We start from the raw sequence: 17,203 nt of genomic DNA on the forward strand, positions 1-17,203 counted from the left end.
AAGGGGACAGAATTGGGTCGGGTTGTGTGGCTAGGTTTTATAAAGGTCCTTGTGGTTATTAACCTAGTATATACCTATGAACCTGTAAAAGTTCTGATTGATGCTTTTTTATCTAAGCAGTTCTCAGTTTAGTACATGTGTACATATTTTGTTTGCATTTGTTAGAAATGCAGATGCTTTCTGAGATTAGAAAGTCAGTAAGACTTCAGAAGACGCCTACACTGTACATGTTTATGTTTGTTTAAAAACTTAGTTTTGTTCCTTTTCCTCTAACACTGTTTGTGGACATGATAGGTATTTTAACTTTTGTATGTAAAATTGTCTGGATTTTTATATTCAGAAGTCTTTATTTTACCTTTTGCAGGTAATAAAAGAAGTCAAAGCCCTCGTATGGCTTTTTGTGTTACAAAATTTACCTGAGCTGGCATATCTCGTTTATCTGCTGTACTATGTAAGTAGCTGTTGCCAAATGAATATGCATTTTAATCCATTATTTATGCAATTTGTGTATTTCAGTATAATGAGCAAGGAAACCTTCCAAGTCAGTGTACTGGTTTCAAGGTCATTCAAGTCCATGAGGAAAGTATTTTGTTAATGATCAGAATAAGTAACAGCAAAATGTAATAGGAAAAATGAGGTTGTACTTGGTGAACATGTCATTTTCCAAAAATATGTGTTATCCAAAGAAACAAACCGATCACTTTTCAAGAGGCAAAGAACAGCAGGCATGTTCAGAAGTTACCGTAAGAGTCTGATTTGATGAGGAATTGAAACACTGTACATGTGCAGTATGTGGAATAACACCCTACATGGTACTTAGGAAAGCTGTCAGCAGGTACAGGCACTGTCCACTGACTGGTACTCCTAAGCCAGGTTTCCATAGGTCTCCCACTGTGTACCTGTAAGGTGAATGGAGAATGGGACAACATGTTTCAGGGTCTGGAAACTTGGAACATTTTACCAAAAGCTGTATGGCAAGAAGGGATTAACCAGAAACGTTATTGATAAAATCTGAAAGTATGGGTTTGACTGTATATTTCCCCTAACTTGCTGCTTAAGTAAGAGAAGAATGGTGAAACGTCCTTAGTGATGAATGTTTGGGGGGCCCTTCCCACTTCTACCATTATTTTGTACATTTCTTTGAGACTTTCTTCCAGGGAGTAGCATTTGATGAAAGTTTGTAGAACCACAGTGACACCCCCCCCAAACACACACACACTCCTAGATGATCCGATAAAAAGCACTACCTGCCTGTTCCTTTGAAAGCTTGCTCTTCTTGTTCCACTTTCCCAAATGGGAACAAAGAGTAGAGGGACATCCTTTTGTTCCATTGAACCTGTCATTCACTCAAGTGGCAATCGGCTGTCTGAGCCAGGTCATAGCTTCATCCATGACTATCCTAGTAGAAGCGTTTGCTTGTTCACTGGTCTGGTAAACTTCCTCCAGTAGGCTCACAAAACATGGAGTGACAACTTGCAGCCAGGCTCATTTCCTTGCCTTCTTCCAAAGATATCCTGCTGTGGCAGTTTTCTGTAAGTGACTGAATCCAGCCTTTGTTGTGGAGCAGCACTTTAACATCCCTTGTCCTCCCCAGGAGGAAGAGAACTGTTATCTCTTTGCAGTCTTCCTGTCATTCCATATCCAATAAACAAATTGAAATCATTTTTAAACATCTTTATTGTAACAGTAAACACGTTTATTATAACAAAACATTTTTTCAAATTGTTTTTCATATCAATTGCAGCACCTTTCATTAAGTCATTTACAACTGAAACATCAAGGGAAGGTCATATTAGTCCATACTTCAAAATTAATCTGTTTCCAACATCTACCATTATAAACTGTTTCTGCAATGTGAAATTTATATCTTGCCTACCAACTTAATTGTGCAAGTGTAGGTATACGCCCATGCTTCATGCCAAGTAACAGACTAGCCTTTGAAAGGCATAAGTGGCCATCTAAATGATTTAACAAAGCCTGCCATCATTGTGTGCGTGCGCGCACATCATGGTGGTGATAACCTGCTAAGAGATGTTTTTTTTTTTTTTGTCATGGTAGTCTGATCATCAAGCCTTACTAGCCTCCTGTTGACTCGTTCATCACGTATCCTACCTGGTGTAACACCTCATAGTACCTTGTAAGAGGTCAGGGGTCTCCTGTTAGCTTCATCTTATACGAGTAGTGAAGGTGAAAATAGAGTGTTGATTGTCCTTCATATATGATTAACATGGATTTTCTGTATTCACTTGGCCAGTCATTTCCCCTTCAGGTTTGTGCTTTGCTCTGTATTGTAGGCAGTACTTGTCTTAACAGGGCACCAGCTGTATGTATTTTAAATGCATCCATTTTGTCTTTAATGTTTTCTTCTTTTTGCTGAGTGGGACCACTCCTGACTTCCACTAGGAGGTACTCTAAGGGACCTCCCCTCACTTCTTTACTTTGAATAACTGAATTTGCTGATGTTAATCAGTCAGTCTTGCCTCCCCCATCCAGCCCCTTTAAGCATCCACACCTGCAAACTGAACCCAGGTGATTGACAGTGCAATCAGAATTTCACCCTGTCCACCACAGAGCCAGTTCTGTGAAACTGTTTGATTCAGCGGTCATTGGGAAGAGTGCACAACTTTAGAAGTAATCTAAATCTCCTTGGAGAGAAAAAAGGAAGATAATTTCCTAGAAAGCTGTTTTGTGGAATGGGGTAACATAAAAGAAGGATCACCGAACCATAAAGTGGTATAATCTAGAGAAATAGAAATGAGCGAAGTTTGATTCATTTCGGGCCATGGATGCCATTTAGATCAACTTGCTGAACTTGGAAGGGGCAGTAATAAGTTTATGTGAAGTATTTTGTTTATTCACACTAGAGTAGTATTAAAGCTTTTTTAGGATGATTTATCCATTCTGATTGTGTGACTGCTATGTTTATGTGTGTATGTGTATGCATATATAGACGTGTGTATACATATATTTATGTAATGTGTGTGTCTAAACTGTGGTGTGTAAAAGCACAAAAGTCCTTCAGTTTAAAAAAATATTTGCAGATTTATTGTAAAGGAAAATAAAGGCAAGAAAATACAGCTTGTCTGACTTACCTTCTTAAAGTCTGAGGCCCTTAAAAGCTCTGCAATCATGTCTTAGAAAACAAAAGTCTAACAGTTCTTCTCCAGTATATTCAAGTGTTCGCCATCAGATTCTTTCTTCTTGGGCTTCACTGGCTTCCTCTTGGAAAATGTCTAAATCTTCCCACCACAAGCACACCGTATAGTTGCAATATGGCACATAGAATCGATGTTCCAGGCAACCATTCCCTTCTATAAAATGTTAACTCATTGCTTCCAATTAGCCCACCTCAAGACAGTCTCACTTACAGGGTTAGCCTAGAGCTTTGGTTTCAGGGGGTGGAGGAAGCACTTTGACAGTTGATGTAAAAATCCACCTAGAGGATTAATGAAGAAAATTCAAAGTTTTATTTTAATAGCTTTTCCGATCTTGTAATACTTTGAATATCCAGAATGCATCAGCCAGAGCGGTTCTCATTTTCCAGTACCTGCTTTATCTATTTGGGTTAACAAAATCCTTCTCTGGCACTTCATATAAATCAAAGAAACTAAGCCTCAATAGGAGTCCAATCTGTCAAAGAATAGACACACACACACACACACACACACACACACACACACACACACACACACACACACACACACACACACACACACACACACACACTGCATCATGTACACCAATAGGAAAGTTGGAGGATCACCATTTCACCTACAGCAACATGTCTTTGTTATGTGGGATGAAACTGGAGCAAGTGGAAATTTCCCATGCGGACACAGGTTGAGCATATGTAATTCACACACAAAGCATTTCAGCTAGCAAATGAAGTGGAGAATCAAGAGCTGTGAAGGCAACACTTTTGCCACCGTGCCAGACAGAGCAGATGGCAATTCACAATAGTAAATATTAAACAATGTTATACAACTGGCTATTTTCTGAAACCAAATACTACTCATTTCCCTGTATACTAGAAAGTATAGCTGTGTGATTTTCCATCTGTACAATAAAATTATGTAGAAATCTGAGCCTACTGTGAAGCACTTTAGGACGTTCCTAAAAAACGTACCTCTCTAGTAGGGTTTTTTAATAGTATGTAGTCATCATAATTATTTGTAGTAATTTTGCTTAATTATTGAAAGTAATTTTATGTATTTGTAATGATGGTGGTAGTTTGTCTTGATCATGTATATTTGGCTTTCACTTATCATATTAAGTGTAAGTGATACCATATCTTGTGCTAGTCATGAAAATTTTGAAATCTGATGGATAAGCCTCTATATTGTCTATACTTTTCTTGTTATTCGCAGAAGTACTGGCAAAAATCACAGCTGTTCAGTGAAGAAAATGAAGCAAATGGAAAGTTTTCTTTTCCTAAATGATGCCTTTAAGTGTCCACCAAAATATCAGCAGTATTGTTATGTTTAGACACACACAGACTACAGAGTGTACTGGTACAATAGTTGTACCGTATGCCTTGGGCTTGTGGCATGTCCATTTAATCATTTCTGGTATAAGAGCAACTGTACTAGCAAAACTATTAACCTGGCAGAGATAGTTTGTAGTAGTAAATTGCAGACAGCTGTGGAAATATTTTCATACTGGTCTGGCTAATAACAATATGTAAAAGCAAACAGTTTGCATTTGGACTTTCTGACGACATAAGTAAGTGGAAATGTGCACAATAACTGCATTTGTCCCCTGCTTTACAAAGCTGACTTGTAAAATCAAGGGCTGTTTGTGACAAGTCCCACATGTGGTTTTAGCCTCTCCAATTAATTTGGCTTTTTTCCTTGTAAGTCTCTACACTTGGGCATACACATCCAGTGCCACTGCATGTTTGGGCATACATATCCAGTGCCACTGCATGCCTTGCTGTCACCATTCCCCCTCTATAAAAGGCCAACACTGAATTCCAAGGGCTACAGCTTTCTTTTAAACATTCCAAGTCATGAGTTAATCAGTTAACGCACTAATACAGCTATACAGACTTTCTCCAGTACTTAAAGTAACAGTTCTATTTACATGGCACAGTTACACAAAGACTAAACCAAAACACTTAAAAATATAGCAGTAGTTCAATATTTACATCATTTTCTCACCATTTAAATGGCATTCTGGTGAGAACAACTAGTTGTATGTTAGATTATAAACATGCCTGCTTAATCAACATGTTAGCAGGAAGACTGTAGGCATTAATTACTCAAAGATGGGACACCTGTCTGACACATGAAACTTGGTTTGAGAAGTGTGCCTGGTCAGCTGCAGAGACAGTATAGTGAACATGCATACTACCTCTGTGGCAAAGTATGTATAATATTTTCTTCCTGACCCTGTGAAGAACCAAAGCCCAAGTCTTACTTCAGGCTTCTTTGTGGTACATTGACATCTGGCTACATATTTTCTGTATCTTCTCATGTGCTGCTTTAAATCTCTAAAGAATATGCAATTATGAGGCTTGCCCCCCAACTTGGCCTACAGAAACATTCCTCCAAGTAGGTTAAAGAACATGTACTCCCCTGATCAAAAGTTATTTCCAGCCTCTTTTATTGTTTGGTACTCAACTTAGCATGCATCATAGGAAAATATTATATTGTGTGTGGATGGCATAGACGTTCTAGATTTTCATTCAGTCATTAGAACACAAGTCCAAACTATCACCATTGCTTCCTGTGCTGTCTGAAGTTACAATGGGTTGAGAATAGACACTATGACAGATGCTTCATTTTGGTACAGTCTATTACTCATCCAGTAAACTTGCTTTGTTTCCTCCTTTAGTCTCTAGTATTTATAAAGTCATCCCCACAAAGGACCATTTTGTACTCCTAACACTGTAAAGGTTCTAGGGAGACAAGTCCCAGCCTCCTCTAAGGCATGCCCCAAATGTCAGCAGAAACTACAACCCCCCCAAATGAGTATGCTTACATAAGCTGCTCATTTAAACTCATCCCCATGCAGTCCTGCAGTGCCCAAGCTGCTAATCACACTTGGGTAGCCTGGATCATAGTCAGGGCTTTATCCTTCAATGCCACGTGACTGGGAGTAAATCGGTTACATTTTGAGGGAGTCTCCTGCTATAAGACAAATCTGTCACATATTGATCTATATGTTTGAGCTTATTTTTACTTCACTTCTTAGTCACTAAAATACAACTCGCAGATTTATATTCTTTGTTTCAGTTCTGGAATTAACTTGTCTACTTGGCCATAGTAATGGTGGTGACTCTGTATCCAACAACTAAGAAGCCTGACATGTTTTTTAGGGTTATTGATGTGCATACAGTGGGATATAAAAAGTTTGCACACCCCTGTTAAAATGTCACATTTTTGTGATATAAAAAAGACCACAATAAATCATTTCAAAACTTTTCCCACCTTTAAAGTGACTTGTAACCTGTACAATTCAATTGAAAAACAAATCTGTTAGGGGGAAAAATATAAAAAAATAAACAAGTACGATAAGCTGGTGGCATAAGTGTGCACACTCTTAAACTAATACTTTGTTGTGTGTGCACACTCTTAAACTAATACTTTGTTGAAGCACCTTTTGATTTAATTACAGCATTCAGTCTTCCTGGGTAGGAGTTTATCAGCATGGCACATCTTGACTTGGCAATATTTGCCCACTCTTCCTTGCAAAAGCGCTCCAAATCTGTCGAGATTGCAAGGGCATCTCTTGTGCACAGCCCTCTTCAGGTCACCCCACAGATGTTCTACTGGACTTGGGTCTGGGCTCTGGCTGGGCCATTCCAAATCTTTAATTTTCTTCTGGTGAAGTCATTCTTTTGTTGATTTGGATGTATGCTTGGGGTCATTGTTGTGTTGAAAGGTGAAATTCCTCTAGCAGACTCCTGAAGGTTTTGAGCCAAAAGTGACTGGTATTTTTAACTGTTTATAATTCCCTCCACCTTGACTAAAACCCCCCAGTTCCAGCTGAAGAAAAGCAACCCCAAAGCATGATACTGCTACCACCATGCTTCACCATGAGGATTCTGTTCTTTTGGTGATGCAAAGTGTTTTTTTCGCCAAAAGTACCTTTTGGAATTGTGACCAAAAAGTTCACCCTTGGTCTCATCGGACCATAACACATTTTCCCACATGCTTTTGGGAGACGATATATTGTTTTGCAAATTTTAGCCAGGCCTGGATTTTTTTCTATGTAAGAAAAGGCTTCCATCTTGCAACCCTACCCCATAGCCCAGACATATGGAGAATACGGGAGATTGTCGTCACATGTAGTACACAACCAGTACTTGCCAGAAATACCTGCAGCTCCTTCAGTGTTGCTATAGGTCTCTTGGCAGCCTCCTTGACCAGTTTTCGTTTTGTCTTTTCATCAATTTTGGAGGGATGTCCAGTTCTTTGCAACATCTCTGTTGTCCCATATTTTCTTCACTTTGTGATGACTGTCTTCACTGTGTTCCATGGTATATCCAATGCTGTAGAATTTTTTTTGTACCTTTTTCCTGACTGATACTTTTCAATAATGAGATCCCTTTGATGCTTTGTAAGCTCTCTGCGAGCCATTGCTTTTGCTGCATCAGGCAACTGAGTAAATGTCAGGAAAATCCTACTAGGACAGCTGAACTTTATTTGAAGTTAATCAGAGTCTCTTTAATTGATGGCAGGTGTGTACCCAAGAAGACTGAATGCTGTAATTAAATCAAAAGGAGCTTCAACAAAGTATTAGTTTAAGGGTGTGCACCCTTATGCAACCAGCTTATTCTATGTTTTTTATTTTTTATATTTTGTTCCTTAACAGTTTTGTTTGTTTTTCAATTGAATTGTACAGGTTATAGGTCCCATTAAAGGTGGAAAAAGTTTTGAAATTATTTATTGTGGTCTCATTTTTTTATATCACATAAGCCTGACATTTTAACAGGAGTGTGTAAATATTTTATATAGTTTCAAAGGTTGGTACTAGATTCCACCCTAGGGCCTATACAAGCCTAGCCATAACAATTCCCTGGCTATTCCCACACTATTTACTTTCCTGGATCCCTGTCCAGCAGGGCGACTGACGTGATCCCCGGGGTGAATTTCCTTTCTCCCATCCAATCGTCAAGGTTCCTTTTGAAGAGGGCCAAAGAGGCACTCTGCTTGACATGTATGGGCAGTCTATTCCAGTCTGGGAAGGCTCTGGGTCAAGAACCTATCCCTCCAGCATGTTTTGTTTATTGTGATGGCAAGATTTAGATCCCTGGAGTGTGTGGCTCTGAGGGATTGTAAGTGCATTTATAAAACTGACTCTGATGGCATTTCTTTGGGTGTTGACAGAGGTATTGCAACATTAATCTTCTAATCTAACCCCTAATGTTAAAGACTGCCAAGCTGTTGACAGGTATGGCAAAATGTCTACTCTTTTTCCACCTTGGCTTTTAGAGCCATTAATTGCCAACCCACATATCTGAGTTCCTTGTATTTATTTTGAACAACATAGGACATACCTTGGCTAATCTCCTTAACTCTGACTTGAAACATAATGTGCACATGCTTAACTTCACTTCTCAGGTAGGTAAACACACAAGCAAATTTGGCTACTGTGCTGTGGATGCTGTCTCTAGAGCAGCTGTAATTGATAGTTTTATGAAAAGGCATGCATGAATAAGATTACAGTCCTTCCCTGAGGATGCTAAAGCTCAGCTGTTAAGCACCCCACTGGACAAAGACTTCTAGTAGGTAATGCTTCTGTTGAAGTTTTCAAAAAGCTAGACATAAGAAGGAAAACTCCTGAAGAGTTAAACTGTTAAACTGTTCTTCATGTCTCTGGTTCCCAAGTTTTAAAAGAGCTGACCATCCAATATAGTTCCTTTTTTTTTTTTTAACTTTTCAAATCTTGTCACCAGAAATCTGAAAAAGAGCAGTTCAAAAGCAAAGCTGACAAGGAGACTGCATTTGAAAATCTAATGAGTTCCAAGGATACAACAGTACCTACCCCCCTCCCAAAAAAAAAAAAACTTCTGATTAACCTTGTTACATATTTCCTGTCTCCCCCATCAGTACCCTGGCCTTTGTCAGAAAATTACAGGGAATATTTGTATTTGCCTTCTTGCCTGGCAGTCAATAGCCACAGACTCCTGGATTCTCAGTGTTGTAGAACAGGGTTACAAATTTCAGTGAGCAGTTCTTCCCATTCCATCAGGCATTCCTCAGCCTCCAAGACCATCTTCATCTTGTGTCCCGCAGTCATTTCAGACTTACTGCTTCAGGGGGTCATAGGACCACTGTCCTGAAGTTAATGGGGACAAATATTTTACTCAAGATTTTCTTGGTTCCCAGGAAAGAGGGAACCTGGAGGCTCATTCTAGATGTATCTAATCTAAACAAGATTTTGCACATTCCAAAATTCAACAAATTGTCTCTCAAATTATTTCCTCTTCTCTCTCATCACACTTTTCTGGTCACTCTAGACCCAAAACATACATGCTCTCATCCTCAAAAAAAGCGCAGATCATTTTTAAGATTCTTTGTTCTGGGATTACATTACCAATCTACTTTCTATCACTTTGAATCTTTACCAAATGCTTTGTTCCAGTAATAGCCTGTTACAGACTTCAAAGTAGCTTCCTTAGCTGGACAATTTTCTGTTTCCAACCTCAACCAGTCAAGAGACTCTTACTATCTTTATACTTTACAATGAATCTTTTTTCATAACGTAGGCTTCACCCTGAACCCCCCCCCCCCAAAGTTTTTTTTCTTGGATACCTTCTAGGCACTTAGCTGATGTGACTGCATACTTTCCACCAACAAAGAGGCAAACTTATCTGCAGCCCTTCCTCAATCTTGCTGAACAGGATATCTCCACTGCAAGAGAATTTCAGTGTTCTAGGTTTCATGGCTTCTTCCATCCTTATGATTCCTCATGACAGACTTGACTTGAGAAAGATCTAATGGTTTTTCAAATCTGTTTTCACTTAACACTCTCACTCTATCTTTCCAAGTTCCATTTCATTAAGTTCTAGAGTTTCTTGTAAAGAAAGAACTGGTTTTGATTAGCCAAACAAGTCTTGTCTAACTCAGGAGTCCCCCCAACCCCATCTCCTGTCAGACATTGGCCACAGATGCTTCAGACTTTTCTTGGGGTGCTGTTTTTTGGACTGCCATGGTGCAGAAAATTTGGTAACCACAGCACAGGCATGGGCACAAACACATAAATCTGAAAGAAATATGTCTCTCATAAATGCTATGAAAGCTCTGAATCAGCTTTGGTCTCCAGACACTGTTTTAGTTGTAACAGGCAAACACCATCATAATGTGGTACATAAACCAACAGGGAGGAACAAGTTCATACCCCCTTTGCAGATCCAGATTAGATGCTCATAAGTGGATGCTGCTCCAGGTGATCTTCCTGCAGGTAACCCACACCTGTAAGGCTTTCCTGAAATAGATGTGGTTGCCTCCAATCTCAACAGACAACTGAAACCATTCTGCTACAGAACAGCTTGCAAAGAGGCCTAGAAGACCAATGTCTTTTTAATCCCATGTCAGGGATGATTCTTTATGCCTTCTCCCCCTTCTCATTTCCAAAGTCCTTTTAATGATCAATAACTTGTGAAGATGATATTAGTAACTGTTTTGTCTCGGACAACACTGGTTCTACTTCTAATGCAACTGACTAAGGGCAATTACAAGAAACTTCCTCACAGAGTGGACTTGCGCACACAGGAACAAAGGACTTTTGACTCCTCTTAATATCCAAAATCTGCTCTTAATTGTATGGATGATAAATTTCTGATCCATTTTAAACACCTTTTTGAGGATATGGAGCAGGTATTGAAGGAGGGAAGAAAATCTACTACTAGGAAATCTTATTTATCCAAACGGAAACCATTTTCTTTTTGGTGCCAAAATAGAGGGCAAAACCCATGTCAAACAGGGGTACCCCTGGTTCTCCTCTTCTTGCGTGAATTGCTCAATTCTGGCCTTGTATACACTATTATAAGGGTACAGGTTTTGGGCATTTCAGCTTGTCTGCCACTAGATTGCCCCCCTCTCCAAATCTTTCAAATTAAGACATTCACTAAATGGGCTTTGTATATTACACCACCAAGAAAGAATGTGGCTCCATCTTCAGGGTTTACATTTTGCATCACAAAAGTTAATTTAATCTTCCTTTGAACTTTGTAGCCAGCTCTTCTCTGAAATGTCTTGCATGGAAGACTGCTTTGCTGGTAGCTTTACCTTCTGCTAGATGGGTTTCTGAATTACAAACCCTTACATCTGTTCAGTTTACTATCATTTGATTTGAATATTACTTGACTGAAAAGTCGAAACCCCACTTGAATGACTCATAACTCAGGTAACATATTCAGCATAAGATAATACTACATAAAATAGTGTTTTACGGGGGGGGGGGGGCCTGCACAAGCACTGATTCACTGTGTGTGGTGTTTTTTTGTTTTATCAACTGTTTGTGTGGCCATCGAGTTAGTATATACAATTAAGGTGGGTGTGGGAAGCAAAAGCTCTCCCACATGGGGCTTTGCCCCCCCCCCCAAAAAAAAAAACACTATTTTATGTTGTATTTTCCTGTACTAAATATTTTCAATGAATTGTGATTCTGTCAAGTACGTTTTCCATGAAGTGAGTTTTCAGTCATGTGGGTTTTCCTTCAAAGTGTTTCAAACATTTGACTTTTTTATCAAGTAATATTTAATCAAATGATAGTAAACATGTCTACTCAATCTTGTTTGTTTTTTCACAAAGGCAGGCTGAGTCTTAGAATCAGTCCCCCCTTTATGCTAAAAGTAATCTCTGAGTTTACTCATAATCAAACTGTCTAGTTCCATTCTTTCTGCCCTAATCCACAAAATAAGGGGAAAAGAATGTTTCATTGTCTGGTTGTACACAGGGAGTTGAGATGTAATCTAGATACAACTGAAAAGTTTAGAAACACTAATCAGCTGTGTATCATATGATGGTAAGAAAAAGTGACTGTTTCTAAGCAAACTATTCTATATGGCTTTTCCTTTTCATTAAATTGTTCTATTCCAATCATGGCAGACATCCTTCAAAGAATGTTCAGGCACATTCTACTAGGGCATTTGCCAAATCTTGGGCTTTTGGGGAAGGTGAGGGCTATAGATGCATTTTGGAAGCAGCTGCCTGGTCCTGGGTTCATAAATTCCCCAAATATTACAAACTGGATGCTGTCTACATAGCCAGGAATGGTTTCACAAGATCGGTCCTTCATGGCTTTCAGGACTCTCTTTCATTTCCATCCACCCTGTCTTCTTGAACTTTGGCATTCTCATCCCATCTGTAAGGATTAATGCAACAGTGTTCTAATGAAGACCCTAGTACTGTTGTGTAGTTAACTTACCATAACAGTAGATGTTCAAAGAGTTCACTGTTGTAGTACAAATACTGTCCCTCCACCCCCTGAATGCTAATGGTGGGCATATGGTACTCAAGGAAGGTGTCTGAAGCTTTATAGACAAGCCGGATGTAAGGCATCCTTGGCAAGATGCATCCCATCTGTAAAGATTACCATAACATTGATCTAAATTAATATCTACTGTTATAGTAAGAAAACCATAAAACTGTATTATCCTTTCGATTGACCATGTTAGGGAATAATGTAGTCAGTAACAGATTCCAGGATCTGTCGTACTATCAAGTAATTTCCTCCTAAATAGGGTCATAGGTAAATACTAGGCTAGCTGCCCTTTTGGACCATGTTAGGCCAAGCCATTTTTCCATTTTGGTGCTCAAAATAACCTAACCTATTTGGTTATAGACTGCCCTTACCCATCCCAAGGTTGATAATTATATTTCACTCCTAATAAATCATACCATAGATACTTTGAGGGGGACCCATGAATGGAATAAAGCATTTAGGAGCTGCCTCTGTCTATTGGTAGTACAGGGACAGTCCTGGGGTAAATTTCTGTTTCTCATCCATAGATCCAAGTTGCAGTTGAATATGGACATGGATGAACTTTGTTTTATGTGGATGGGGAATCTGATCCACAGCAGCGGTATCCTGTGTGAGATGTACCTGTCCCTCCAAACCATTCTGTTGATGTTGCAGGAGAGGTTTAGATCGCAAGGCAGAGTATTTCTGATGCAATTTGACTTGGTGATATGCAGGAAATCCATCAGTACTGGGTCGGAGGATGCCTTGCATGCCAAACACAGGTCACCTCATAGCAGTCTGTAGGATGCCAAATGTAGTGACAGGGCTTTGAGTCGAACCATGTAAGACATGTTGTTTAGGCCTTGTATCCTTTTAATAAGGTGTCTGTGTGAACATTCCAGTTGTTGCATGTGTCTGGACAGATAAATGCCAAAGGAGCATTATACTCGATGACTGGCCTAATGAGGGCTTGAGTAAAGGGGGACAATGGCATCCCTAGCTCAAAGGGGCATTATACTCAATGACTGGTCTAATGAGGGCTTGAGTAAAGGGAGACAATGGCATCCCTAGCTCTAGTCACAATCCCTTTGTTTTATAAGCTGTGAAATATAGAAGGACTTTCTCAAAACATTAGATACATTTTGGTCAAAAGTTAGGTCACTGTCCACATAAGTTCCCAAATCCCGAACAACTGGGTTATCTGTTAGGGGCATATTGTCAATGTGATAGTTCCCTGGGATAGGTGTCTTCCCAGTGGATACAGTAATGCAATTTTTGGTGTTTAGTTTCAGTCCATTATTTTGACACTAGTTATTTGAGACAAATCTTTCCTACATGATGGCTAAGTCATTTGGGGATTCAATGACTGCTCCAAGCTTGCAATCATCTACAAACTTAGTCAGCCAGAGCCCTTTGGTATTGGCTTTTACTTCAGAAAAGTAGATGCCAAACAGAAGAGGTCCCAACAGAGAACCCTTAATGTTTAACTTCATTGTTTCCTTTCTAGACAGAGCTCCATCTTGGCAGCTGTTACCCTTGTTTTATCAAAACTGTGAAAGCCTGACAGCTCTAAAGGAATTTAGACCTTAGAGTTAAGTATGATGTGGTCTGGAGGTTCTACTCTCTTTATGTGCCAGTTGCTTTCCCATTGGGAGATGTACATTACCATAGAAAAATTACCCAGTTGTAAATCCATCTTCAGTGCTGAAGATATTTTTATATCCGATATCACAATCCCATAGTTTAAAATTCCTCATTCAATGCACCTTTTGTATTTCACATAACCTGAACACATTTAAGATTTTTCATATCACAAAAAACATTCAAGACCCACTCCTAGAGAAACACATTATCAGTTTATTATAATATTGTGCAACCTTCCTAATCTAATACATTCTGTGTTCAAATACCAGCAGATTAATAGCTCCAGATTTTTGCTGACCTCTAGCTTTATCCTTTCCATGTGGAACAGTACCATCATTTCTGCTTAGTTTGGTCTGTTTAATTTTACTTTATTACCACATTCCAAACTATCAGAGTACTGACAGATTTTGCTTGACATGTTGGAAGTAGAGAGTGTATTGCTGAAAATTCCTTTTTACATCTACCCACTGCCCCTTCCTGAAAAAATCAATTAACCTGCAGATTAGCATAACATTATTGTGACATAGTTAACATCAACTCACTCATCAACGTTTTCGTTGTGATCATAATGAGCACATATATTGTTGTACTTATTATAAAACCCCAAAGTAGCCAACACAAATGATAACCAAACTTTCCAATATTTTCAACCAAACCATCAATCCACCTGCAAAAATTATCCTCCACAAACCTGAAAGCACTCAACAGAAAACCACACACAGTTGAGCTTCAACTACCAAGCTCATAAGGTAAGCAAATACACTACCCAGAACTCTAATCATAGGGGACTCCATTGTACAACATACTGATGCCCCATTCACCAGGCTGAGAAAAAAGAATATGATTGGCATTAACAACTGGCTTAGGTTTTGGTGTTATTCTAGGGGGAATGTAATATTTGTCAATGTGGGAGGACATAGTTAACAAACCACATTGCTTTGCCAAGGATTGTCTGTGCTCCACTCCCTTCAAGCTCTCTTCACCGTGGAGAATGCAGACGTCTGCACAATTACAGAGACATGGTTTAATGCCAGAGAGAGTACCCCAGCAGTGCAAGGATTCAGTGCCTTCAACAAATTTAGATCTGCAACTGTACAGACTGAGACTAAGGAAGGAAGTGTCTCAGTTTGCATCACTGACAAGCGTACCTCTAGGTTGGTTGAAAAGGATGACACACTGGGGTTCCCCCATATCTGGATTACCAGTCCCATACCGTATCATAGCAAGCTGTAGTTCACCCTCTATGTTCCATAAAACCCATAGCTCATACTTAGACCTGTTGGAGACACTCACCATTCAGCCAAATATCATACTCGTGGACATCTTTAATTATTCCTTGTATAAACTAGGAATCCTAAGTGACCCCACATTTTGCAGGCACAGTGATTCCAAGACTTTGTAAGCACAAAACAACCTGGACCGGTTAGTGCATATGCCTGCTAGAGGTACAAACATATTGGACCTGGTTCTCACAAATATGAGAGAATACCCCCCCCCCCCCCACAGTGTTGTGTCCCCTCTGGTAAGCCACAAAGCAGTCTCCTTTGAAATAAGAATTAATTCTGTGTCTCCAGCACAGCAACCTATGTAGAATTATTCACAGAAGCTCTGTAAAGTCACATTAGTGATTGCATAGAGACAGCTGTACCTACCAGATGTAAGGCCAAAACTAGCTAAAAAAAACCCTGATGGAATCCAAAATTAAACAGGCTGTGCAGTAAAAAAAAGCAGGTCTTAGATGTGCTCTCTAAGGCCAAGAATATAGCTTCAATGTCCCCTCAGTAATATCCCAAGATGCATCCCAAATAATCTGAAATATGACCTATTAGGGCTACTGGTCCATCCATCCACAACCTCTTTTCCCATTTTTGCACATGGGGTCAGGGTGCCACTTCAACAGTGGCAATCATCTAGAGCCAAGGTTTACAGCGCCAGGTGGCTAGCCCTGCTGTGATAGTTCTTCCACACCACATTCACACACACACTCACACCTATGGCCAGTTTAGAGCATCAGTCCACCTACTGCATGTCAGGAATGTGGGAGGAAACCAGAGCACCCAGAGAAAACCCATGCTAACACAGGAAGTTCATGCAGACTCTGCAGAGAAGACACCCCAGCTGAGAATCGAACTGGTGTCACTATTCAACTATAGCCTCAGCACAGGCTTTTTGCCACATGGTGCACAAAGGTGGACTATCAACTGATCCTGGAACTACAGACCCATTAGTATGACTAGTCTCTTATGTAAAACCATGGAAAAAAATTATCATGGAAATGATTAACAATGACATATGAAGCCTTCAGAAACTGAACCCAATCCAGTTTGGTTCCATCAGAGGCAGGTCATGCTTACTGAATCTGGTGGACTTCTTTGAGAAGGTCACCAAGGCAGTGGATGAGGGCAAAATGGTACATACTGTCTACCTTGACCTAGCTAAGGCATTTGATACAAAACACCACTTGGGCATTGTAAACAAACTCTCAGAATTAGGCGTAAGCCCATGTGTAACTTGGTGGATAGCCATCTGGCTCACAGATAGGAGCCAGGAAGTTAGAATTGGAGGGGCCACCTCCACAAAGAGGATAATCATCAATTGCATCCTACAGGGCTTTGTGCTGTATCCGCTGTTTTTGTTTTTCAGAAGTCAAGGCCAGTGTCAAGGGCCACTGGCTTACCAAGTTTGTAGATGAATGTAAGCTAGGAACAATCACAGAAATTCCCCAAAATACTATCATCTTACAGGAAGGTCTAACACAGACAAATGACTGGTGCCAAAACCATGGCTTAAAATTCAATACCAAGAAATGCATAATACTACCTTTTGGGAAGTCAACCACCCAGAAAAAACTACTTCATTGGTAAAACACCCCTAAAATTAGACTTGGTAGTCAGGGGTTTGGGGACTTGTGTAGATAGTCGTCTAGCTTTCAACCAACATGTATCTAAGGTTGTAAGAAAATTCATTCTGTGTCACTTAACTTATAAGAAAGGGCATGGCATCTAGGTCTAAGGAAGTCATCATGCCACTGTAATCAGCTTTTGTCAGACCAGTCATGGAGTAGTTTTGTATGTACCTGATGTTGGCACATGCAACAACTCAAACATCCACAGAGGTTCCTCATAAAAAGAATGCAGGGCGTAAA

The 17,203-nt window shown here is 39.7% G+C and overlaps 1 protein-coding gene across 1 annotated transcript in view; it reads left to right on the forward strand.

The window, feature by feature from the left end:
- The window catches only part of LOC122788688, a 728,859-nt gene that overhangs the window by 401,794 nt on the left and 309,862 nt on the right, over positions 1-17,203 (forward strand). Inside the window, exon 7 of the mRNA XM_044055582.1 lies at positions 365-451. Coding sequence (XP_043911517.1) covers positions 365-451 — 87 coding nt within the window. The remainder of the gene's footprint in view (positions 1-364; positions 452-17,203) is intronic.

The sequence above is a fragment of the Protopterus annectens genome, chromosome 14.part0 (genome assembly GCF_019279795.1).
Source record: "Protopterus annectens isolate FY-2018-M chromosome 14.part0, PAN1.0, whole genome shotgun sequence".
In the NCBI taxonomy this organism is placed as follows: Eukaryota; Metazoa; Chordata; order Ceratodontiformes; family Protopteridae; genus Protopterus; species Protopterus annectens.